The 25,117-nt window shown below is 41.9% G+C and overlaps 1 protein-coding gene across 6 annotated transcripts in view; it reads left to right on the forward strand.

The window, feature by feature from the left end:
- Positions 1-18,921, forward strand: part of STXBP4 (syntaxin binding protein 4) — a 67,975-nt gene extending 49,054 nt beyond the window's left edge. For 5 of the 6 annotated variants that reach the window (XM_032706759.1, XM_032706761.1, XM_032706760.1 and 2 more), the window contains 2 exons: positions 2,561-2,618; positions 16,051-18,921. In XM_032706759.1, the coding sequence (XP_032562650.1) occupies positions 2,561-2,618; positions 16,051-16,162 (170 nt within the window). In that variant the 3' untranslated portion in view covers positions 16,163-18,921. The remainder of the gene's footprint in view (positions 1-2,560; positions 2,619-16,050) is intronic. The other variant, XM_032706763.1, reaches the window with a different exon arrangement.
- The last annotated feature ends 6,196 nt before the right edge of the window (positions 18,922-25,117 follow it).

A 25,117-nucleotide genomic window follows, 5' to 3' on the forward strand; every position in this document is an offset into this window, starting at 1 on the left:
TCTTTTTTCACATAGAACTATAGACTTTTTTTTTTTTTTTTTGCACTAACCCTAATTAAATGCATATACTCAGAACAAAATACTGGTGGTTTACAATGTGATTTGACTGAAATGCACTCTCTCAGGAGACTGTTCTTCCTTTTGCATGCACAATTGCTTTTGCAGCTTTACCTTCCAGAAGGTAAATAATCACAAATATTTGAATAGCAAGAAGCCCTGTATTTTCTGCTGAAAAGAACTAGTTTTTAAATACTGTAAATCCGTAATCTTTCAAGATGATCTATGCAGACAACTGCAGCCGAGATTTATTATTTATGAAGATTCATCAAAGACTGTAGCAGTTCACACAAGAAATTATAAATATGCAGGAAATCTGAGATTGCTGGAGTTTATGTGGGCTAAACCCTGTATCTTTCAGACTGTATTTCTGACTGTTTCAGCTCCTTTACCTCCCATTTACTCCAGGTGAGAGCTTAGCAGTCTTTCAAAGCAGGTCCTGGGACAGACAACAAATTTGACCCTGGAGGGTGTGAAAAAATAGAGCATGAGGAAGTAGATCAACTTATGAATGATTCATGGAGACAGCGAGCTTGAAGGAAGTGGAGATCATGTCTGGGGAAATAGGATGCAAAACATGAGAGCCTCCTGGCTACCATGGGAAATACAAGGAATAGAAGTACAAATCTGAAAGGGAAGGAATGGAGTAAAGGGAACAGCAGTGAAAAACTAGTGGAGAGTAAAAATGTGGCAAATCAATGCATTAAAAAAACCTGCAGATTTAGTGGAACCTTGAAGCAAAGAACAGACAGGATATACAATCTAATGCATATAAAGTCAAAAAGGCAGATAAAGCTGTGGAGATATCTCCTGAGTTTCATTTCTAGGTGACAAATGTATTCAGTGTTTTTGAAAAGCATAGTCTTCAGTGGTTAAGGGAAGAATGCAGAACATCAGTTACCATTGCTACCTACATGCTGTTCTTCGTTTAGAAGGGAAAAAAAGGGACACAATTTTAATCAGATCACTAGTGAAAAAGCGTAATTATCACTGATGAATGAAACAGGTGATGTAGGGGATCCATGTGAGCACAGAGCAGATGCTGAGCTTTTATTCATAATTGAGCAAATCCATTGTCATTTATTTTGGATGTGTGTGTTGCAGGCAGGAGCGAGGAAAGGCCAGGGCAGATGGAAGCAATTGAGGGATGAATCCTATTGCCATTTAAATCATCAGAAAATATCCATGTTGAATAAAGGTCCCGTCTTTCATGGGAGAGGAAGGAAGAACTAGTGATCATGTCTAGCATATTTATAACTTGAAACATCCTTTTCTTCCTTCCCTCACAATGGAGCCAGAGCCTGAAAACTGCTCCACAGCAGGTACCTTGTGTTTAAAGGGAAGTGGCTGTGGATTATTCTCTCTGCAAGGTAGTAGGTGGCATGTTTTGTGGAACAGATTGTATAGATCTGCTCTAAACTGAAAATGGGAAGAAGCCTGAGACAAGTGACTAATGGGGTAAAAGTGAGAGGAAAAAAATTAATCCAGTGGGCTTTTTCAAGCTGCACTGAATAATCATGGTGCTGTTCTTAGCCTTACCTCTCAAGTTCCCTTCCTGAATTCTGGAGTTCTGGTTCCTTGCTGCTCTTCACTTGGTGCCTACAGGTATAATTCCTTCTCAGGTGGTTTGCACCTGCTTCGTTCGGCCAAGTCCTTGCCCTGTTGCTGTTGGAGAACCGAGGTTATCAGTTTCCAGATTTTTAAGAAATAAGGACCCACTAGAGACAAAGGTGTGACAACAGAAACAAATGAGCCTTGTAAAAGAATTTTTAAAAAAATACGTATGTGTGCACTTAGGGCAGCCCTTGGCAGGAAGCAGCTCCCAAAGCTCATCTGGTGCGTGCGGTCCAGCACATTTCCCAAATCAAAGCTTCCAATCTAAAGCAGGCTCACAGATGGTTCTAATGAGCTGGTCTTTGAGATACACTTGAACTGGAACAAAAATAGTTTAACTCCTGAGACACTCACATTTGGAGATGACTTTCAAGCAAAACTCCGCCTCCAGAACAATTTTTCTCGCGTATTTAAATTTTATATATATTTCTGGTCTCCAAAAAAAAGCGATTTTTCAGGACCTTGCATTTTATATACTTTGCAGTACAGTATCCCAAAAGCAGGAGCATTTTTACACATTGACTGCTGCTTCTTTCTCCAGCACTTTTCAAACCCTTCAAAAAGTTGCTTTTGAACAAATGGTAATTAAAAAGGTAAAGATTTGATAGGAAAATGTAATTTTTAAAGGGATATAGTATAGCACCCTACTAAAAGTATTACTCATCATTCTCATAATAAAAATACCTTCAAACAGTTTATAGCTTTGTAGCACAGCAAATATTTGTTAAATTGCATTGTTTACATTATTATTTGTTGCAGAAATAGCAGGAATTTATAATCTTTTTATGACATGGTTTGAGATTATAGTGTTCTAACTTTCACTGTTTCAAAACTGTTCTATGTGTCACTTGAGCTTAGAGAGACATTTTATTTCTTTATCTCCTCTTAGGTCTGCCTTATGGATGGGAAGAGGCTTATACAGCTGATGGAATCAAGTATTTTATCAAGTGAGTAGTTCTGGGGAAAACGGGTCAGAGTAGTAATAAAAGCACCTCAAACTAAACACAGTTTTAAACCTAGAATCAGTGGAGAAATTTATTGTACATTGTACTGTATGCTGGGGTTTTTTTCCAGAATATAGTGAAAATTAATTTGTTTAATAGAGGGGTTTTTATTATTCCTCTAAACGATTGAAGCAAATGGTGAAAAATACAATTCATCTCCATTCCATATATATCATGGATTTAATAAATAGCAGATTGTTTTAGCTGCTGAAATTTGCATATAGTTTAATTTTTATAGATGCCAGAAAGATGCCATTTTGCAGGTGGATTTCTGCAGTCTGCTAAAACAGAGGAAGGGCAGCAAATAAATTACTTTTATCCCAAACTCTTCTAAAAGTCAGGTAAACAACATTGAATTTGATGCATTAACTAGGCAAGAAAAGCAGGGACCTTTTTTTTTCCCCTTTTTTTCAAGCACACTGCTCTGCTGTCCTTGCCTCACCCCGTGCTGCCTCGAGCAAGATCTATGAAAGCAGACATGGTTTTTTTCTGCAGAGGTTTCCAAACACACTGTATATGATCCTGCATTCCAGCTCTAATCAAAGGGTGGCTTTTCTTTGCAGACAGATGTAGGTTACTACATAAGATTTATACAAAAAAAAAAATTGTAGAAAAATAACTTAGGAAATGAAAGTGAATTAAAAGCCAATTTCACAGCAGTGGAAAGAAATACAAGAGCAACTATTAAAATAGAGCACTGTTCCCTTGGGCTCTGTCTGTTCATGCAGAGAGCCATGATAGGACAGTTGGGGAGTTAAGGTGGATACTTTTCTGGGTAATACCCTGGTTTTATACCTGTGTGACTGCAAACTGAGCCTGAAGATAGTGTCATCTATCAACAATAGCAAGTAAAATTTAGAATCAGAAGAGAAGAGATGTCACATTCCTGAAGCATCCCCCCGTTCCTGTTTTATTTTTGGGTTTGTTGCTGTGCTTCTCGCTCACGTAGGTATGTGGATGACTCAGCAGAAAGCTGGATGTGCTGAATGTGTGCAGGCATTTCCTCCTGAGCTCTGCACTTGGATGCTGAACCATTGCAGAGGTGACAACCAGATGCTTATTAGCAACAGTAGAGAATCTCAGCTACTCTAGGTGGTGGAAGCCTAATTTGCACGTTATCCCCACTTGCTGAAACCACAGATTTGAACTCAGGGTTGCACGTGAGAAAGCTTTTTCAGGAATTTTGGCACATCTGATTGTTAATAAATCACAAATTTTCTGCCCTCTCCACGTGCTCCCAGCACTGCAGGTGAGAGTGCCCCAGGTTTGCCATCACTGTTACCTTCTGTAGTCTGTCCTATAAAGTTCTGCCTGTCAGTCTTTGCGGGGCAGGCAAGGCAGGTTTACCCATTTTAATTGCAGAGAAGGGTATGGCTTTTAGCCACCCTTTATGGCTAAAAACTTCTTCTGAGTGGAGTCACCACAAGTGGTGTTCAGAGCTGTTAATGCAGTTCATTAGAATGGAATTAACTGAGCATTTCAATAGCACATCATGGCAATTAATATTATTTTTAACTATTTCCTTGTTTTGCTTTCATGACTGTTTCCAAATGCCTTTGCAGAGTGTAAGGCAGGCTGTTTGCATGCTTGGCAATTCACCCTTCTTACTACACTGTGTATTGTGTACAAAGTCATCTGAGAAGGTTCAGTTTGGAGCAAGGAGCAGGGGTTGCATAAGTCCCTTGTTTCTGACATCAAATGGTGGAGATTTCAAGGTGAAAACCAACATTGAAAATATCCTTTTCTAGGAGGAACTTAGCTTGAGGGGCATCTTATCAGCTGATCCTTCCCAGGAGGATTTAATCTAATTGTTTAAATGGGGATTATCAGAATAGTTGATACCTCACAACCCTGGTACTAATGCTGTAACCTTCTTGTTCTCTCTGGCTGTGAATGTCAATCCTTTTATTCTATTTTAGAATCCTTTCATTCATTTTTAGCCCAGCCAAAGCCATGAGGGGTTTAAGAGTATTTCAACACTAGCCCTGTTCCATGTATACAAATAGGAAAACATTCCCAAAGTGGTGCCACAGTTGAACTGCTCTCAGATGGGAATTGCCAGTTTTCTTCCTGTGCAGTTGGGCTGTGAGGCTCTATAGGAGCTGCAATGGCTTTGTTTAAATCCCCAGCAGTTTTACAGTATGCTAAGGACAATCAAATATTATTTTAATTAGTAGTTGCCTTCGGTTCCAACATGCTTTATTGGGCTATCAAGTAGCTGAGTCCATAAATCTATACATTATAAATCTAATGCAGTAAACACCCCAGAATGGAATCTTAATAGCACATAAGCTTGAGACAGCTTGCTGTGAAATTTCCATAAATATCTCTGAAGGGGTGTAGCAATATGAAGTGCATGAGAAATCAGAGTTTAAAAGAAGCAAACCAGCTGGCTTGTGTTACACACTAAAGTGAAACCCACTTATGTGAATAACTGACATGAATAAAACATTTACATGGGGCTGAGCAGTGCCTTGTACCTACCAGGGAAAGCTGTATCTTGCCCCTGAATCCTCACCTTCTGACAATTTTTGAAATTACCCCTTTATTCAGCAAATCATTTCAGTCTCAGTAAATTATTTTCAATCAACCAGGTTGCAAGGATTGGTCACAAAGTGCTGCAAGTGTGAGAAAACTTAACTTTTAGACTGCTAAAACTGGCATGAGTCTGTGCTGGGCATTAAGACCAGGGATTACCATGGGATAGCAAACTGTAATGTAAACTGTAATGAACTACAGCTCAGTGTGCACTGGGAAAAAAAGCAGGTTCAAGTGTCTTACTAATATAATGTAAATTATCAGTTCTCAGAAGGACAAAAATTACACCAGTAGGTAGGGAACAGCTTCACTGAGAATGTAACTTTCCTCCTGCCAGACAAGAAAGGTTGAGATTGACCTCAGGCATGTTTTAAGATAACCTGGTGTACTTTAAAGTAACAGAGAGGGCAAGCACTGCTGTGTTTTGCATGTAGCAACACAGCCAGTCATTCACACACAGCACAGATTGGTGCCCCATCAGTCAGTGAGTGACAGAAACACAGCACTGGTGCCTGTCTCATCACCAGTTTACAGCTGGAATTTCTGTCAGTGTTTATTTCAGCCAGTTTGGTTAAGAGGATTTGAGATTCTGACCTCATTTGCTCAAGGGGACAACTGAATGTGTCCTGATGGGGTTTTCAGCAGTCCATTGCCAGTCCAAAGTAATGGAATAAAATCATAGAGAAGTCTAGATTGGAAGAGTCATCTCATTTAACCATCTGTTGAAGAGTAAGTCACCCAGAGCCCTGCAAACCAGGACTTGGATATTTGCAGTCAGGGAGATTCCATCACCTGTCTGGGTACCCTATTCCAAAGTTTAGTTGTTCTCACAGTGAGGAATATTTTGTTAATCTAGACAGAATTTCCCTTGAAGCAACTTGTGCCCATTGCTTCTTGTCTGTGCTGTACATCTTTGTGAGAAGAGGGGGCTGAACAAACCCAATTCCTTCAACATTTCTTCATGTGCCAAGTTCTGCAACCCTCTCATCATCTTGGTGACCTTCCACTGGATCCTCTCCAGTTTTTCCATTGTTTGTCTTGAGCTTGGAGGACCAGTGTATTGAAGAAACCCCACATAATAAGGTAAAAAAGTTCATTAATTAATTTTACTTATTAGACAATTAAGACTGTTCTGTTGTAAGAAATTTAATTACTGATTTTCTAATAGAAATTCCTGTCTGAAATAGACATTTTATCTGTAAATCCCAGAAACACAAAGGGACTAATGAGCCCTTATAAAGTATCACCTACATCCAGATGAGTGTGTGTGCACTTATCAGTCAGCTGGGATGCATTAGGATGGGAAAAGTTTTGTAAATAAGAGAAAAGCCATCATGTTCACTTTTAGAGTTAGACCTGTGGCTGGTTTTGCCCAGGCTTAGTTCAGGTGTAAAGCTGAATGAGTTTACTAAGCGTTGTAACCAGTATTAGAACAAAATCCCACTTTTGTTGTATGCTCTAGCATTAAAGTCCAGCAGTGCAAACAGTGTGTGTTCATTCTATCATTGAACAGATTTTGTGAATTAGAAACTTCTGGGTTTGATTTTCAAACAGGAGAAACAATCTATGCAGAACTGCCCTCCCAGTGAGGCCCATACTTGCTAATTTATGGTTATGTTCTGCCAGTTAAGAATCCCACAGGAACAGTATAAAACCCCAGAGCTGGGACACTAATTTTTCCCCAGAAAACCCATTCTGGTTAATCTCTCCCACCCTCCCACCGTGTTCACCTTTAACATATGGCAGCTCTGTATCATGAGACTGGCACCTAAAATTAGGTAGGGCCTTGCTATTCTCCCTCCTACTCCCACCCACTCCTTGCATATGTATATGGTTTGTAAGGACCAGCTGTGAATTTTGCCCCTGTAAACACTGTTTTTCTAGCATTTTAATAGGGCTACATTCCAAATATTCCACATTAACTGCTATTTTCCTCAAGAACATTTATCTGAAATTTCCCTGAAAGGCAAGGAAAAGTTACCAAATGTTTTAAACTTTTGGGATCTTCTCCCTCAGATGTATTAAGGCCTGTGATGTTTTCTATCTTACAAGAAAGGGGAAACAGTAAGGTTTGATTTAGGGTTATCTTTCAGCAGTTTATCTAAAAATCAGAAGCTTTCCATGCAGGCCTTTTGTGCTTCAGTGTGACAAAGAAGGCAATGAAGGTGCCTTCATTGGAAGGCAGAGAATTTGGTTCATGTTAAGTAGAAGCCTAAAGTCAATACTTATAAAATACAGGTTAGTAAAAACCATACATGATGTGTTCTGGTGGAGTTTGAAATCATGCCTAACAAATCAGGTTTTTACTTGGAAAGCTGACACATCATATGTTCTATATTCAATATTTTATAATATTCTGGGGTTTTTTGGTCTTGCTTGGGAAAGACCCACCATTCATTTTACTGAAAACTGGGCATTCATAGAAGCTGTTTATGATTTTACAGCTGAACTAAGAATAGCAAAGCATGTGTGATAGAGGAAGAACTCCTGTAGTATAAACACTGATGTTTTATAGCACTAGAGTTAAAGGTGTCGTCATAAAAGGAAAATAAATCACAGTTGATTTTACTTACTGGAAAGTAAATTGCAAAAAGGAAGTCGTGCCTTTGATAAGTGTACTCAGCACTCCCTTTATGAAGGGAGGACCCAAACCCCAACACACTGAGGTGTGTCCAGCTTTGCCTCTGCTGTTTCATTCCAGTACATCCTGGCATATCACAATATCCTGGTTATCCAAGCAGGGGCTGGAGGACCAGTCCTAGTTGGTTTCTTCCTAGAAGAAAATCAACTTTCCTGGAAGAAATCAACTTCAATGAAGTTCAAATCACAGCAGACCTGATCTAGAAGTATAAACTTCTGTGTGTTCCACACAAGTTTCAGTCACTTCAGAGCAGCAAACTAAGAAGAACCGTGATCTGCCACACTGATTTCAACAGCAATTGAAATCCCCCTGGATTGAATCCAGAGCCTGCTCCCAGCTCCCTGTATAATGGTAGGCAAGTTAGTTCCACCAAAATTAGCAGTTATCAAAATCATCATTGTAGGTGTCCCCATCTTAACTTTGATGTTTTGTGGGCAGGAATGGGTATTTTGAGGCGTGGAGTGCTGGTTCTGAGGCATGGAGTGCTCAAGTGAGTTCAAAGAAAGCTGAAGTTACTTTGCATCTCTTAAAATGGGACCTTTCCTATTTTACATGTCCCCCAGAAAAATAGAGGTGATTTTTGAAAATGTTTTCTTTTACCTGTCACTCTCAAGTCCTTCTAACTGAAAATAGAGAAAGAATAGTTGTGTAGTCACAAGAAATGGCAAATATTTAAATAGAACTGGCTCAGCATTAACCAAGTGCTAACTGCTATTACTACTTTTTAATGTATAAGGATCCAAAGCAGTCTGCACCTGTCAGCATAATGTCAGTTCACACACCTTCAGATGTAACAAGAATTTAAGAAGTCCTGACATGTTTCTTTGGGATTTTTGGAATTCAGTTTCTCTGATTTTTCACTGAAATCATTTTGCATGACTATAAGGAAAATAATCTCAGATGTAAAACCAGGAAACTTGGCATTGGATTTTATGATAACATGAGCTTGTAATACAAGAATGTTAAGACCTTAAGCTGCTTTTGGTTGGGCAATCTTTTTTCCTGAGAGGTTGTTTGTTTTTTAATATCAAGAACCAAGATGGAGAAACATTCTTTCAGCTTCCACAGATCCTGCACACTCTGTCCAAGTTCTGGCCTGTCAGAGAAGGCAGCTGTTAAAATTTCTTCTGTGAGAAAATACAAGGAGCTGAAATTATTTTATTCCCTGGAATTTGGGAGAGCCATCAGAGGCAGATCAAAGCACAGCAAGGTGCTTTGGGCCAAAACCATCTCTCCAGCTTCATGTCACGTTAGTACACGTGTAGTTTAAACATAAACCTCGAGTGTGCTCTGATGCATTTGCAAATAAATGGCACCAGAATTTTTGTAAGTTCCCTTAGAGACACAGAATTCTGGGTAACTGCACATATTAAAACCAGCACTTCTAGAGAAACAGCACTTGGCTGATAGTGGGGAGACAGATTTCAGGTGGTGCTTTCAAACAGTGCCATTCTGCCACTCAAACCTTAGGGCTGATTCAGCCTTGGCTCAGATCCTACTGTTATTACTGGTTTTATTTTACTTTGGGCCATTTGTTTATTGTTGACAACTTTTAATGATGCAGCACACTATTTGGCTTGATAAATCTTCTTCCTAGAGATTACTGCCTTCTGAAATGGCTCACAGATTTTTCCTATTAGACAAGGATTTAATCGGTTTAATCAAGGAATAAATAGCAAGACTGTCTTCTGGGGTTTCACTTTATATCCCTCAATCTTTAATTAATACTCAAGCAAAATCTGTGATCCCTGAGGGAAATACAAGCAACATTTATGTTGCCTCAGGACACAGCTCCATGAGGTGACAAGTGCTCTTGATGTTATTACAGCCAATAAAATTAAGGTCACTGCCATCTTCCAGGACCTGCCCAGCATCTCCTAGGGAACTATTAAATGTTGTATGTTCCTTTTGAAATGTCTTGCAAGAGGGTACAGGCTTAAACCAATTTTAACAGAAAAGGGGAAAGGAAAAAAATGAATGTTTCTGTTAAAATAAGATGATTTTGATAAATACAATGCAAAAACTGAATGCAAGCTGCCTTTAGGATTTGTGTCTGGAAACTGTTGTCCCTAGGTGCTCTCAGGGTTGATTGATAGATTATACTTGCATCAATGTCACTCACTTGTCTTATTTTGTAAAATGCTTTAGTTACAGCTCAGAATAAGTTATTCCTTGCAGATCCTCCCAGCATTTGCCTTTCAAAATAGCAAGAGTTTTCCACTGCTTGACTTGGTATCCCCTTACAGCATTTAACATCTGCTTTCCAAGCACTGGCATTTCTAGAGGGGATACCAAACATGACAGACACCATCCTTGGCTGGCTCTGCAGGTGTGTGATGGCTCTGACAGCTTTTGTGGTGCTGAAGAGACAAAGAATTAATACCAGGTTTAAATTCATAAGGGGCAACAGCAAGATATTAAAAACACCGGCTCTTGAAAGCTGAGAAATAATTCTGCTCCTAAAAATCATCCAATCCTTGATCAAATTAGGAGAGCATTCTCAACATGTGTGGGGTGCAGCACCAGTAACTCCATGTTATATTCAGACTGATTATGGAGTGATTTAGAAACTCTGTCAGGTAGAGATTTGAGGGCAAGAGAACTAGCACATATCCAGCATTTTGACCATCCTGTGTACCAAATCTTGTTGTATATATCTGCTGTATTTATCTAAATTCCACAGTCATGTGAGGGGGCTCCTCTATAACTAAAGCCCTGCTCTTGCCGTGATCCCATGGTCTGCCTTCCTGTGCCTTTTGCTCCCTGTGCTCTGGTAGATGCTCCACTGTCCCCTGCTGTCATGAGGAAAAGTGATTCTGCCTCTCCCTGCCATGACCTCTGAAGGTCTTCAAGGTGCTGGTGCAAACTGGAACTGCTCCATTTTTGTGCAGGATCTCTGTTTGTTGGTGTATTTTCTAATTATGCAGTGTTTCCAAAGGTGCCCAGGGAGCATTGATCGTGGCCCAAGAGATTTGCTTTAGCAAGTGAGAGAAACATGAGTAAAATAAAGATGAAAGAGCTGGGTCTCTGAGCTTAGAGACCTTCTCTAAGGTGTGAGATTTGAATTTGGAAGAGAAAAAGGATCCTTGCAAAGCAAAGGGCTGTCCCGAGCACAGGGGGGAACAGGAAGAGAAAGGCCTGGGAACAAAAGACAAAGGCAGTAATTCAAGGCAAAGAGCAACACAGAATCTGTGCAAGAGCAAGCAGGGAGGATGGGAGAACCTCTAGAGGAAGGATTAAGTTTCAGGATTTTTATTGAAGGGCATTGTTCTTTATTTTCCTGTTGTTCTGGCCCTCGTTAGCCTCCAGTGCCCGGGGCCCTGCATACCAGCGGGTAACAGAGGATGTGCAGTCCCCATATTCCCACTCCTCTAGCAGATGGCACATCCTCCTTTCTCAGGAACTTCAAAACTTCCCACTGGGACGTGCATGTAAGTCTAAAAACTACAAAAGCCCAGTCTGGAATATATTTCTGGGTAGTGTAGAGCATGTCCCCTTCCAACCCACTGCATCTACATCTCGCAGGGCTTTGTTTGAGTTATTCTCTTCTTTGCTATGTTTTTTAATGATTATTTCAATACCAGTGAAAGCAGCAAAGAGTAAAGCTTCCAGAGTGTGCAGTGCCCGTGTCTCAGGCTGTTCAGCAAAGGTTTGCAGTTGTGAGCAGATCAGGAACAGCTCCATCAATGCTCTTCAGCTGAGCATCGTTGCACTTTAAAGGGCAAGTGAAATTTGGAAAATCAAAAAGTAAGAAAAATTAAAAGTTTAGCAAAATTATCACTATGGATTACGTGGGTTTAGTTGATGGAGTGTGCTCATTTAGGAGGAAAACAGCTACTGTGGGCTTTGTGTTATTTCCTATGAGCAGAGTTCTGCTTTCACTTTCACCCTCCATAATACTGTTTGGTAGAGAAAAACAAGGCTCATCTGAGGCCAGAATTTGCCTTTCCAAGTTCAACTATAACTAAATCCTATTTGGCCCATAAAGAGCAGTGGTCCCTGTTCATTAGGAGAGTTTGACTAATTGTTTAAAGCTGCATCTCCTCTCCTGAACAGATGCCAAACAAAAGGCTCTTGCACGAGATTGCTCCTTGTAAAGCTCAGGAACCCCGGTGCAGCTGAACCATTGAGCCAGGTGTTATGAATGTCAAAATGGGGAGACAGAAAACAACTTCCAAGAATGCTGCATGGCTGCTTTGGAGCTCAGCATCCTGCACTGGGACCTGCAGCACTTGAGTGGTCTGCAAGACTTCACAATTCCCTGTCAGGCTCCAGAGTTTGGCCCTGGCTGAAGAACACAATTTAAGGTGAAAAGTATGTCTTGATAATGCTCAAAATCTAAGGTGCAGGCATTTTTTTTCAATTAGTTTTTCTCTTGAGTTTTTCTTTGAGTGATTCTTTTCTTAAAAGATCATCTGTAGTTGTCATTTTAAAAGAAATAATTTTCCATGTGAAGAAGGCAGAGCCATAAGGAGGGTAATTATAATGGCATTTGAAATAATCCACCACTCTTCCTTTGCCAAAACATCCCCTCTGTTCTCATGTTTTGTTTTCCCGAGCTCTAAAATTTGTCCTGCAGTTTGCTAATGTTAAAACGCCAGACTAAATCTGCTGACATATTTCCAGATCAAATGTTTCTGTTTTCTAACAATAAATTTGGCTGCCCTCCGATAGCAGTGATTTGTTTGAAAACCTAAAGATCCTTAAACGTCGTTAATTGCTCTGCAGATGCTAAATTAGACTTTTGAAAGGAAGATTTGCAAAATGGAAAAACGTTGTGCACTTGAAATTTGCGGTGCTGGCTTTCCAAATATCCCTTGAACATTCGAACCAGTTGCATCGATTACGCAATACCTAGAGGTAGATTTGGACTCCCTCTCACTTTTATTGCTGGCCCCAACACACAAATCAGGGAGGATGTATGTCTAATACAAGAATGTTCTGCAAACCAGTAAATCTGGGATTATCTCTTCGGACTGATTATGTCAAAGCTCTTTAGCCACAGCACTTTTGGAGAGCTAAAAATAAATAGCAGCGGGGTTTATACATTTATTCTCTGCCTAAATAATCTGCGCGTATTGTGTGTGTCTGTCTGTCTACAGTGTGAGACGTGGTATCTGGACTTAATGTTTATTTATAAGAGCTCTTTTCCTAGTAAGGATTTTGGCAAAGGGTTTAAAACAAACTGTCCTAGGAGAGTCACTCATGGGATAAAGCCTAGTGCAAGTTGAAAGGAACCGAGTTCAAATCAGAAGCATCTACAGCAGCAGATTGACACTGGGGCAAAATTTGCCCCTGTGTGTTTTGAAAGGGGATGAAAACTAGTTCTTTCTCACCAATGTTATGGCACTGAACACAGAAAATTGTAATCCTGATTTCAGTGCCACGATTCTGCACTATTAAAGGTCTGGAGAGTTTTTCGCATTGAATTTGCGTGAGAGCAAACTGAGCTTCTTGCAGCAGTAGCAGGAACTTAGAAGTGCTGTCATTTGCCTCCTGGCCCTGGAGTATGTAGGAGGAAAACCTTCTGAAGAATAAACACTTAACGAGGAATTTTTAAGTTGGTTGTATCAAAGCCCTGTGAATGCCTTTCCCTGTAACTCTTCTACTCCTGTGCAGCTTCTCCCACTTCACAGGATTGCTCAGGAGAAAATGGAACTAAGGATTCAGGCACACAGCAGGTCAGGGCAGGCTACATGGAGAAGTCAAATGGGAAGAAAAACAAATTTAAAAATAATTTTATTCTTATTTAAACTCCATGATGGATTTTTCAGAAATGGCTTGATAAAAGTAGTCGATATAAACACTTAGAATAGTAGTGTAGGCAATAAATCTTGCATTAGCAGAGCTGGAATGGATGGAATCCAGCTCATTCAGCTCCCATGATTCTGCAGGTGTTGGAAGGAGTTCTGTGTTGTTACACTGATAAATGAAATCACATGCTGGGACTTCAATTTAAAGTGCTATCTTCACTATAAAGCCTTATTGACTGAATTTTTAAATTAGGAAACAAGAAGGCATTTCCTGACATTGTAGAAAACATTGCAGGAAAATACAGCAAAGATATTTTCCCTTGTATATTTACAAATATAAATATATTCATAATATAAATGTGAGTATATACATTTCCTTGTGTTGTGGAATAGTAGGAATGATGTTCTTAATCAGATAGGCTTTATTCACAAGTCTCTCATAAAACAATGTAAAAGGACTCCATGTTGGCTGTCATCTGACTTTCTAAAGGTAAACATTGGAAACACTGGCAAGTTGTTCTCATTCCTAGTAAAAATGGTACATTCACTTTCTTAGAATGAAACAATTACTGTGCTTAGGAGTAGTCAGTGTCTGCTGCAGTGTGTCTCCTGTAGGAACATGTTTTTCATTTATCCCTCTATTTTAACTCCTGTGAAACTGCTCTCTACAGCTCCAGTAATGGACATTTTTGTAACATACCCGTAAAGGAATGGAGTCCATCCAGTGCTGCTCTCACCAAAAGAGCACCTCTGAATTGCTTTTACACATAACTGGGGCTTAAGGTTCGATGGTCTTTATATTCCACACTTTCTTTTTCTTGTGTGGTCTTTACTCAGGCGTTGCTTCAATTGAAGTGGTGCCTAAATTCCTGTTCCCTGTTCAGAGACAGGTTAATTTATTCATTCAGCTTGAGCTGTGATTTACCTTATCATCATATTCACCTCTTGGTGAACAGTAACATCCTCATCATACCCAGCTGAGTCTGAGCTCAGTGTACTCAAATGAAAGGTTTAAACACCAGGTAAGATCATGGCACCATCATGTTGATGGGAACAGTGATCCCCAAACCCATAACTCAGGGTAGTGGAACATGCACTCAGAAATTCCTACTTTAACATATCCCTTTCCATAATCAGGTATTTAAGAGAGTGCTTTTAAAGACAGAAAGACAAAACCTGTTTTCACTTGAAAAGCTAAATCTAGAGTAGTTCCATCATGGCACTTCGTATTTAATTAAACCAGAGCACCTGAAAGGTGAGTACAGACATGGGCTTTAGGGACACTGTGTGTCAGACATTGTGAGAAGAGCTGCTTGTCCTTCATGGGGTATATTATATGTACAATATTTTTCAGCTAGTTTGTGCAGTGAACTTACATTACAGAATTAATCTTTGCACTGACTTGACTACAAAAACTGTGAATTTATTAGCAGGATTTTTTTTTTTTAAGAGAAGCTATTTCCTTTCCCAAGCACACATTATTCCAGAAGGGAGCAGAGGCAGTGTCTTGCCCACACACAGTATGGCTCACATGCACACACCAATCACAAGGTGTGCGGTGTTCTCACCCTCAAACACTAAACCCAGCCCGTGGATCTGTCCTTACCCAGCCTGGGTTGGGCTCTTGCCATTCATAGAGAAGCTTTCCCAACACTGGAAAGCAGCTCAGACTGCATGTCAAATGTAGGGTTTAAGCCTTAAAAATCACCACGGACACCCCTTTATTGAACATGTAAAGGCTGTGGAAGCACGTCCAGAATTTGGTCTAGAGGATGTGTAAACATAATTTTTTTCATTTATTCACCAGCCTTTTTCTGAAAGAAGAGGAATGACTTAATGATGCTAAAATAGTGATCATAGAATCATACAATGTGTTGGGTTGGGAGGGACCTTAAAGCTCATCTAGTTCCAACTCCCTGCCATGAGCAGGAACACCTTCAACAGGTTGCTCAGAGCCCCTTCCAGCCTGGCCTTGAACACTTCCAGGGTTCATGTTCTAAGGAGCTGAGCGTAATTCTGTGATGTAATTCCACATTTGCTCAGCTTCCTCCTGCCCACTGTTCCCCAGGCTGTAACTGGTGTGCTGGCCTCGTGAATAACCATGTTGGAGTTTCACAAGACTCCTTTGTCTGGGCTGCACATCATTGCTGGATTAATTGTCTACAGCTCAGATAATTAACAGGAAATGTCACCAGTGTGTATCAGGAGTCTCATACAAAAGCATTCTCTCTGTATTGCGAAATGGGACCTTCAGTCCAGGTTCTGGCACCCAGAACACGCCACATCTTGTTTGTAAAAATCTCACAGTTCGCAAGAAAAGGACAATTCTGCGTTTGAAAGTGTCGTAATGATCGTTACAACTCCAGACCGCGTCTGGTATTTCTTGTTTTGAGGTCTCTGAGCCCCTTTGAGGTTGCTAATGGCATCTCTTGTTTCTTTTCAGCCACGTGACACAGACAACGTCCTGGATCCATCCCGTCACAAGCGCCCTGAGCTTGCTCTGCTCCGAGGAGGAGGAGGATGGAATGAGAGACCTGCCCGGGTCCAAGAGCTGAGGGCTTGAGGCTGCTGACAGGGAGTAGTTAGTCTGGTCCCAGTTCCTTAGTGAGAAGATGCCCAGGTTTTAATCTGCCTGCTTTCCAGTGTACTGTAGTTGTACCTGGTGATGTTTCTCCCCTTCAAGCTGGAGGAGGTTCTGCCATTTTTGAGGTGGGTTTATTGATGGGGGTACAAAGGATGCAGGTGCTGCAGGAGTCCTTAATCTGTCCCACTTTGGTGTGCAGGGATCAGTCTCACCTTAGGGCCCAGTCCAGTCTTTCCATGACTTCCCCACTGACATAATTCACTTGACCTGAAGTGAAATTTTCACGGCTTTGGCCAACATGAGAGTTAAGATGGGACAGTTGGTGGTAGATTCCAGCTGATGGCTGACTGAGATGCAAGGTCAGCTGGGGTTTTTGAACCAATGCTGGTGAGTATAATGCAGATGGCTTTACTGAAAATCTTTATTTTCATGAAAGAAATCTGCAAATAAGTTTTGCTAATAGAAATTCAGCTATTTGTTACAAGTACTGGAGCCCTGATGACTTTTAAAACGAATACTTATTATGAATAGTTGTTGAGCTTTAGAAAAATGAGTCTTTGATATCTTGTCAAGTGAAAAGAAAGTTTTTGGTAGAGGACACCATGCTCTTTCAACAATATGAGGCAAGAATGAAAATTATTCTACTTTTGTGCTCTGCTAAACCGATCCATACACACATCAAATACTTCAGTGGAAGCTGTGAAGTTTCAAGTACAATGAAACCTGTGAAACCACCTCCAGGATCAGCAGAAATCACTCACCTCCTCAGAGCTGGTCTTTAAGTAGAACAAAATCATTTTGTACACACTGGTGATGATTTAAAGAGGATAAAGAAAATGACAGGGGGTGCTGGCGCAAGTTAATGAGCAGGTTTGGGTTTACCTCAATAGCACAGAATATTTTAAATCTCATTATTGACAGCACAATGTCTGATGTCAGCTTTGTCAAATGTATGATTCTGTGCTGTGTTTTTCTGGAGGCTCTTTATGTATGTGTGTGTGTGTGTGTAATGGTGGGTGTTACTAATGAATGAAAGACAAGCCTGAACTCTGCAGAAGCACTGATGGATATGCCAAAGGAAAACTCTGTCTCTGACCTTCAGTGCAAGAGGGAGAAGGGGACTGTGACAGTGTGAGGAAGGCACAGGCTGCAGTCACATCTTTGAGGTCTGTATTCAGTAGGTGTGTCACTGGATTTAAGAATCCTTGTCCTCTGAGGAATGGATATAAAGCTCAGACTTCCTCACAGTTCTGGTGCCTCAAACCACACGCTCTGTCCTCAGCACTGCAGAGCTGTGCCAGGTCAGGCACACTGGAGCTGCTGATCCTTTTGAGTCAAAATAATACACCTTCTTTTGAAATCCAAGTCATGTCTCTGAATAGCAGTGCAGGAATCTCCTGCACTTGGTCTGAGAGCTGCAGACACATCACCAAACGTTCTTCCTGGAGGAACAGTGTGCAGCTCACAAAAGAGGCTTTTGCAGGCTTTGCTGGAAGTAGATGTCAGGATATATTGAATAAGCAAATAGCAAAAACTTGTTTTGTACTTTTAACTAGGTCAGACCCAAATTATCTGTGAATCTACACAGGTGGTGTGGATTAAGAAAAGCTTGCTCAGCAGACCCACAGTAACTTATATTTCTAAGAAAACTTCTCATAACAATAACACATGAATATTTTAGCCATTTTTTACCCCAGTGGCTCCTGCAGCTTCACAGCCTCCTTTGTGCTCCTGGAGAGCACAGTCCCAAGGGACAGAGCTTGTGCTTCAGGCTTGGACACTCCAGAAGCATTTTTATTTAAATCCCTTTTCTGCAAATGGCACAGACTCATGACCCACAGAGGACATGCGAGGCTCTGAATTCCTTGTGCTGTTTGCTGTAGCTGTAGAAATCATTTGGATGCTTTATGACAGCTCTTTCTGTTCATACTTCCGTGACATCCAGCCTGCACAGAGATTCCAGTTTTCCAGTTCTGCTCAGGAGAGATTGGAATCTCCACTTGCCTCTTTGCAGCCTTGATTTATTCTGCTTGTGGCTTTGTGACAACTCACCGGGTGTTCCAAAGAGGAGAAGCTATTTAGGGACGGGGGGCTGTGGATCAGGGAGGCTGCAGGAGCAGAGACTTCCCGGGGAGCAGTTTAGAGCTGTCCTTCTGTTGGCTCAGCTGGAGGGGGACAGCTCTGCACGTGCTGCCTTCCCTTCCTGGGGAGCTGGGAATGATCCCAGGCAGGCCCAGCCTGCTGTGCACCAGGGGGGATCTGCCTGCTCCGCTCCCTGTCCCCACCCACGGATGAGAACGTGCCAGAAGCTGGAGCCTCTTTCCCCCCCTCTCTCTTATAAATTTGCCTAGAAATTAAAGGCATTAGAAATAGGTCTCTGCATCTCTCCAGCTACTCCAGTGAGCTTTTACCTCTGCACATAATCCACTAGTTCACGTTCTCCGTGGTGGGGAATACATTTTCATACCTACAATCTCCAAATGTTCTAATCTATTTTTGTACACTGCCATACACTGTTTCCTAGGTTATTTCTCTTGATATCCCCTTGTCTCTTCCTTTCTATGGCATAGTTTTGTGAAATTATTTTGATTAAACTGAACTGTGTATTTTGAGAAAATGGTTGTAGGATAACTCGAGCAGAATTTGTAAAGAGCAGTTGCCAACATATGCAACGCTGTAAACAGCAACTTTTCATTTTTATTCCTGAATAAAAAAAATTTAAGTAGAAAATATATTAAAGTGCATGTTGTATCCTTTAAAATAATGAAACTACAGCTTTATATGGGAGTAGATCTGTCCCATGCAATGTTCTTCACCTGATCAAATGCCTCTTGTAAGAGGCTGCTTTAGGAGTGGTTTGGTTCATTTCTTTAAGTCTGTCTCTGACACGCAGGAGGTGCCCGGTGGTGCTGAGGGAGGACAAGGAAAATCCTTTAAGAAAAATGCTTGTGGTTGTGGAACAGGCTGGGCTGTGAAGTGGGAAAGGCTGTCCAGGAGCTCAGGAAATGCTGTTCTGACTTGGCCTGTGAAATGTCTACTTTTCTGGGAACTGGTGGGATTCTTTACACTCAGCTTAAGATACTCCTGCAGGAACATTAATCCAAACCAAGCGCCAGAATTCAGTGGCATTTTTGCAAATGCTGCTCTGAGTGACTTTTGTGTGGCTCTTCCTTAAGTCAGTAGCAAAACTCTGAGTCGGCTCAGGAGCCTTTGTTCAGGTCTGTGCTCCTGGTCCTTGTGTGTCATCCATTCCACCCGCTCCAAGGAGCATCAACCTGACTGGGAATGAGCCCAGTTGCACCAGTTCAAACAGGCACCTGTCAGCCCAGGCACTGGGGCCAGCCTGGCAAAGATGTTTAGCAGCTTAAACACATTCGTGGAGTTAATGGGAATTAGGCACCTAACCTACTTAGATGCTGCTATAAATGCTGCTAGGCATGTTTAGGTACCTAAATACCTTAGTAAATCTTTCCCCTTGCTGCTTGCAGTGATAGCCTACCAAAAAATCAAAGACGGGTGGCTAAAGCCTCACCTCTGTCCTCTGTAACCAGCTTTGCCTTTCCCTGGGGATTGTTTTCATGTTACACTAAAAATACCAGCCAGCTCACAGGTTGTGCCATCCAGGTTCTGTTCATATTTTTGGTGGTTTGATTATTTACTGCTCATTCTGGATTTTTTCCCTAAACAGTGGCTGATGTTGCCTTGGATTTAATAGGTTGATATTTTCACAACACCCTTTTAAGGTAAGTTGTTTTATTACAAGATAATAGTATTGAATTCACTTCCCACAAAAGTGCAATGAGTTTTGTTTCATTCATCATTAAGTCATAAAGTTGAAAAAAAAATGCATGGGCCAAAATCTGTTAGAAATAGAGATTTGTGTTTCCAAATATGAGGTTGGGAAGTCGAAACCATATGATTTGATCAATGATAACCAATCAATTATAATCAATGCTGATTCTGTCCCCATGGCACAGTATCTGAGTCAAACCCAAACTAATTAAAGCTGATCATTTGAAGAGAGCAGATAAATAAATTTGTATCCCTCCTGCTCCCAGGAATGGTTTGAGAGGTTAGTTTTTGCCCTGAAAATTCTGTCCCATGCAAATTCTGAAGCCATGAGGCCGTGTATGATCAGGATCTCCATTTACAACTTCCAGGATTAGCTGAGGTAGAATATGTGTAGGGTTAACTACTGTCTCAGGATATTTTCTTGCATATATTTTCTAGCTCAGCTGTTCTCAGCACAACAGCCAGGACAATGATCTCTTTAGTAGTTAAAATGATGCTCAAGACTCACAGAATTATGTCCAGCATCTTTTCCAAAACACACATGAACTATGTTCTTCCTTCAACTTATGAAGGATATTGATGAATAAAGATACTGAACTGCAACTACTTGATCCTTACTGTTCACTGAGAGCTCAGACAAGGGATGTTGCTGAAATAATTCCTCATCTTGATAAGGAAGAATCCAGTTTCTCCAGACAGGAATGATGGTTTCATTGTTTGGCTTCTTGGCTAAAAGCAAACCATGAAAAATCAGTAGTTTTGCTGCTGCCTTGTATAAATCACCCTGGCCCCCAAAAGCTACACACCAATCACAAATGTCTTAATCTCTTCCCAAGTTCCCTGCCCATCAGCTGTTCAGCAGTCAATATCTCCCTATGACCCAGCTATTATCATCAAGAACTATCCTTGCTCTTGTACGTAAAGAGAGCTCAATAAAACGTGATTGAAATGAAAAAAAAAATAAAATTATGTTTGTGGCCTAAAATAGAAATATAACAGTAGCAGCACTGATATGGGAAAGAGAAGGGATCTTAGGAAAGCAAAGTGTTGAGGTTCCTGTTTTCATTTTCACTCCAAAGGCTGGTACTTCATCCCCACTCCTTTCCAACCCCAATGGCCTGAGAAAACCAGGAGCGTGGGGCTCTCCAGAGATGGTGGAGCTCTCAGCCCCAGCAGCAGCCTGTGCTGCTTGTTTTAATCTCCAGTCTGACCCCTGGGGACCCCAATACCAGAGCTGTAGTTGGTCACTGTGGGGGTTACACGTCCCAAGTCAAAGACAACTGTCCATCACTGATGGCAGGAGCAGAGAGGCCCCCTAAGAACCTGCCTGGCACTCTCAGACCTTTATTACTCCTTCAAATTAAATGCAAAAGTGTTGTAAATAATAAAGACACAGAGGAACAGGAAATAGGACCCAACAGGGTTGAGGTATGGCTGTTTTGTTAATTGGCTGTAAGATACAACCAAAAGGAGCCATTTTGTTATTAAAGGAAAATGTATAAATGCAATTAACCTCCTCTTGTTCACTTCTCTGCTCATCTTTGGGAGTGCAGTCCAGTCCCTTGAGCCTAAACTCTCCATGTATGTGCTTAACCCAGTCTGGTTTTAGCTGCTGAAGTAGCACAGTACTGCAGGCTCTGCTGTTCCAATAACCACTTCAAATCCCACAGTGAGAGATATAAAAGCAAGAAATCAAATCAATAGTAAATGTTTGCTAACAGGCAAGTCCTGTGGCTGGTTGAGGAGAACAGAAAAGTGTTTTACTGCTTTGTGTGGTCCAAAACTCTGAAGTCTGTTTCAGCCCAGGTTTGTTATCGTTGCTTGTCCTGTGTTATGAACACACAAATTAACCAACTTACAGGAACCTGGAGGAAAAGGCCTTGGTAAGTTCACCTCAGAGATGAAAATACAGTTTATAAGAAAACTCTTTAGCCATTGTGACTGAAGTTTTGTAGGGCACCAGTGGGTGCTACAGGAGGGCTCTTCTGGGCCAGGGGCACTGGCCTGGAGTGGTGGCAGCACAGGGGGAATGAGCAATTTGGTTTCTGATGTGGCTGAGGGAAAATGTGCCTCTCCAGGTAAGGAGAACTATCGAGTTCCTTCATTTGCAATATCCAGAAGGGAAAGGCAAGCCAAGGGCTCTGGGGCTGGGAATGAGGACAGTGGCACAGTGTCAAACACATCATCACCTCCTTGAACCCGCAGGGCACAGGAGCTGGATCCTAAGGAGGGATCGTCACCGGGTGAGCTCTTCCTTGCTCTGGCAGCTTTGAGCTTATTGTAGTGGGAAGTCCTCAATCCAAAAACCCAGTGTGCCCTGTGAAGGCACTGACAGGCTCCAGCTGCAGCAGGAGGGTGAGCAGAGAATGCACAGCAGGGTGTAATTCCTGGCTAAAGCCAAGGCCCCAGCGCAGCCTCCTCCCTCTGTTTGTGCTCTCTGCATTCACAAGTTGTTGTGGGTGCTGGAGCCCACACAACACCCATCTCTGCCTCTCCCCCTGTCCTACCCTGCTCTGATCACTCCCCTGGAGCAGAGCAGTTCTCAGCTGCCTTTTCCCTGCCACGTTTCCAAGGGGAGGATGGCAGCTCTGACAGCTCCCGAGCTGGTAAATTGAGTTTGCAGTAATCCCAAATACCTGAGATAAGAAGCACAGCTCTGCCATGGAGGCTGAGGGCTTTAAAAGCAGGGAAGGGCAGGGACTGGGATGGATGTACGTGCCTGATGTCATGTGTCCCTGCCAGGGCTGGAGCCTAATTGGATTTCACAAATGTGACTTCTGTGTCTCTTGATCACAAAACCAAATTAAACCTCAAGAAGTTTTGAACAAATCCCTACCTAAAAGTTTGCCTCAAAAAAAAAAAAAAAAAAATTATGATAGACTCATTCCAGCCCCTCCTCTGCCCCAGAAGAGGAGCAAAAGGAAAACTTCAAACCAGAACTATTGCTTTAAAATAAATAAGCAGAGAAGCAAAGCATAGCCAGCAGATCTGCTGAATTCCTGGGTGCACTGAATAAAATCAGTCATGTGATAATGATGGGATTTTCTAGAACACCTTTTAGGCATGCAATTTCTGCATTAAATCTATTCAGACGTCCATAGAACATCTGTTTCTTCTATAAAATGGGAGTAGCAGCCACTTTTTACAGTGCACTGACAGCCACAGATAAAAGCCTGGTAATTGCTAGCAGGGACTACTTCAAAGTTAACCTGCCAAGATTTTTAAGACTATTGCACAGATAGCCCTGTGCTGGTTCACACAGATTTGGGAGGTGAGGTACACGTTAAAATTGTAGGTAACAGTGGGATTCAAACAGATTCCAGCCTCTCTTGAAGCCAGATCAGAAGCAGGCTGATGCCTGGAGTCACAGTAGCAGAGGGAGCAGAGTAAATCCCCTGATTTGCTGTTAATGTGACCTAAAATCAGTGGGAGCTGCTTTAGCACGTGGGTGCCACGAGCTGCTCTGCCTCCCTTCAGGGAGACACCAAAACACCTGCTAAAAGCCTGGATATCCCTGAAAGAGGGGAGCCATTTATAGCTCCTGCCTGGGAAGATCCACAGCTCTGCAGCAGCACGGGTCCTGGCTGCTTTTCATCCAGCTCTCCCCATGTTTATTCATGAGTCGGGGTGCAGGGAAGATGAAAAGGCTGCTGGCAGACTTCTCCCTGGAGTCTCCACTTGAAATGGTACCACATTTCCAGGGAAGCCTCACTTGTGCTCATAACAAGGCTGATCCTCATGGGAACACCGTTGTTCCTCTGTAGTTCTCAAGGCAAGCAAACATTATCCTTATTGTCCAAACACTGAGGCACAAGGAGAAGTCACTAAACCTCACCTGCTTTGCTGAGACCCAGAGCTGGAGTGAGATTATTTTAGTGCTCTTGAAAAGCCCAGTGGCAATCCTGTGATTTGCTTGGTGCCTCTGGGCTTTACAGCAGCTGTAAAATAGCACCCAAAAAACCAGGGGCACAGGGACTGCTGGCACTCAGGGCTCGAGCAGAGCAAATTCTGCTGCAGAAAAGCCACCTGAGATCTTTCTTTGTAACAGGGAATGGCAGGTATTGGAGAAAAAAAACCCCACAAACAACTAAACCCTTGCCTGAGTGAAAAGAAAGTGATGTTGGGGAGGACTTCTGAGCTCGGAATAGCTGCTGCCATCCTCTGTCACAGCCTCACCCCGTGAGCAGGGACAGCCAGGGACAGGCTGCCAGGGTGCTCAGTTCTTGTGTGCAACATCCTCTGCTGAGGAACAGCAGTTACTCACTGCCTGGAGAACCCACAACCCGGAAAAAACAAAAGCTCAATCAACCCGATTTTTTGTAATTTTGAAGGGAAGTGTTTTAAATATTGAAAAGAAATCACATCTGCTGTTAGGTATTATAAAACTGGAAAGCTTAACTTTGGTTTTTTCTCGGTTGATTTGCAAACTCCCATCAGTGTTGTCGGTGCTGCTGCCGTGTCACGGGGGGGCTCTCTGGGGGCTGAAAAGTGTGTTCTCCAAACAAACCAAAACCACAGTGTTTTGTGCCTGCACCTGCAGTGTGTGTGAGAGCTACAGAACTCTCTCCCGTGAACTCATGCAGGTTTTACTTTGTGTTCAAATTTACAAGCGCCTTCAGACAACAACAAATCCCACATGGATAACAAAGTCAGTGTTACCTTTCCACCATGGACCCTTTTCTGACACTTATGCCACAAATATGACATTTCCACAGATTTCTCTGGCTTTAAAACCCGTTCCCTGTGACAGGGAGCTGTAGCACCTTCGAAGTTTCAACAGCCTGGTGAGAGTGAATTGTTCTAGTAGAGATTACTCAAGAGCTACTAATCTTAGCATAATAAAGCCTTTGACTGACTTCCAAAGGACCTCAATGCAATGTGGTGAGCAAACCACTCTCACCTTCTTTCTGGTCTTTCTTACAGGAAACAAAGAGTGAGAGAGACAACAGTGATGGAAACTCAGTCCAAGGTCATGCAGCAAGTGGTGGCCGAGGCTGGAGAGGTGAACACTTGGTCACCAGCCTGGTGCTTCCACCCCTGCACTGAACTGTCTCAGATCAGGTGTAAAAGTTTAAATTAGAAGAAACTTTTATTTTTCAAACACGGTATTAAAAAAAAAAACCATGGTGTTTAA

Source organism: Chiroxiphia lanceolata, chromosome 19, assembly GCF_009829145.1.
Source record: "Chiroxiphia lanceolata isolate bChiLan1 chromosome 19, bChiLan1.pri, whole genome shotgun sequence".
NCBI classification, from domain to species: domain Eukaryota; kingdom Metazoa; phylum Chordata; class Aves; order Passeriformes; family Pipridae; genus Chiroxiphia; species Chiroxiphia lanceolata.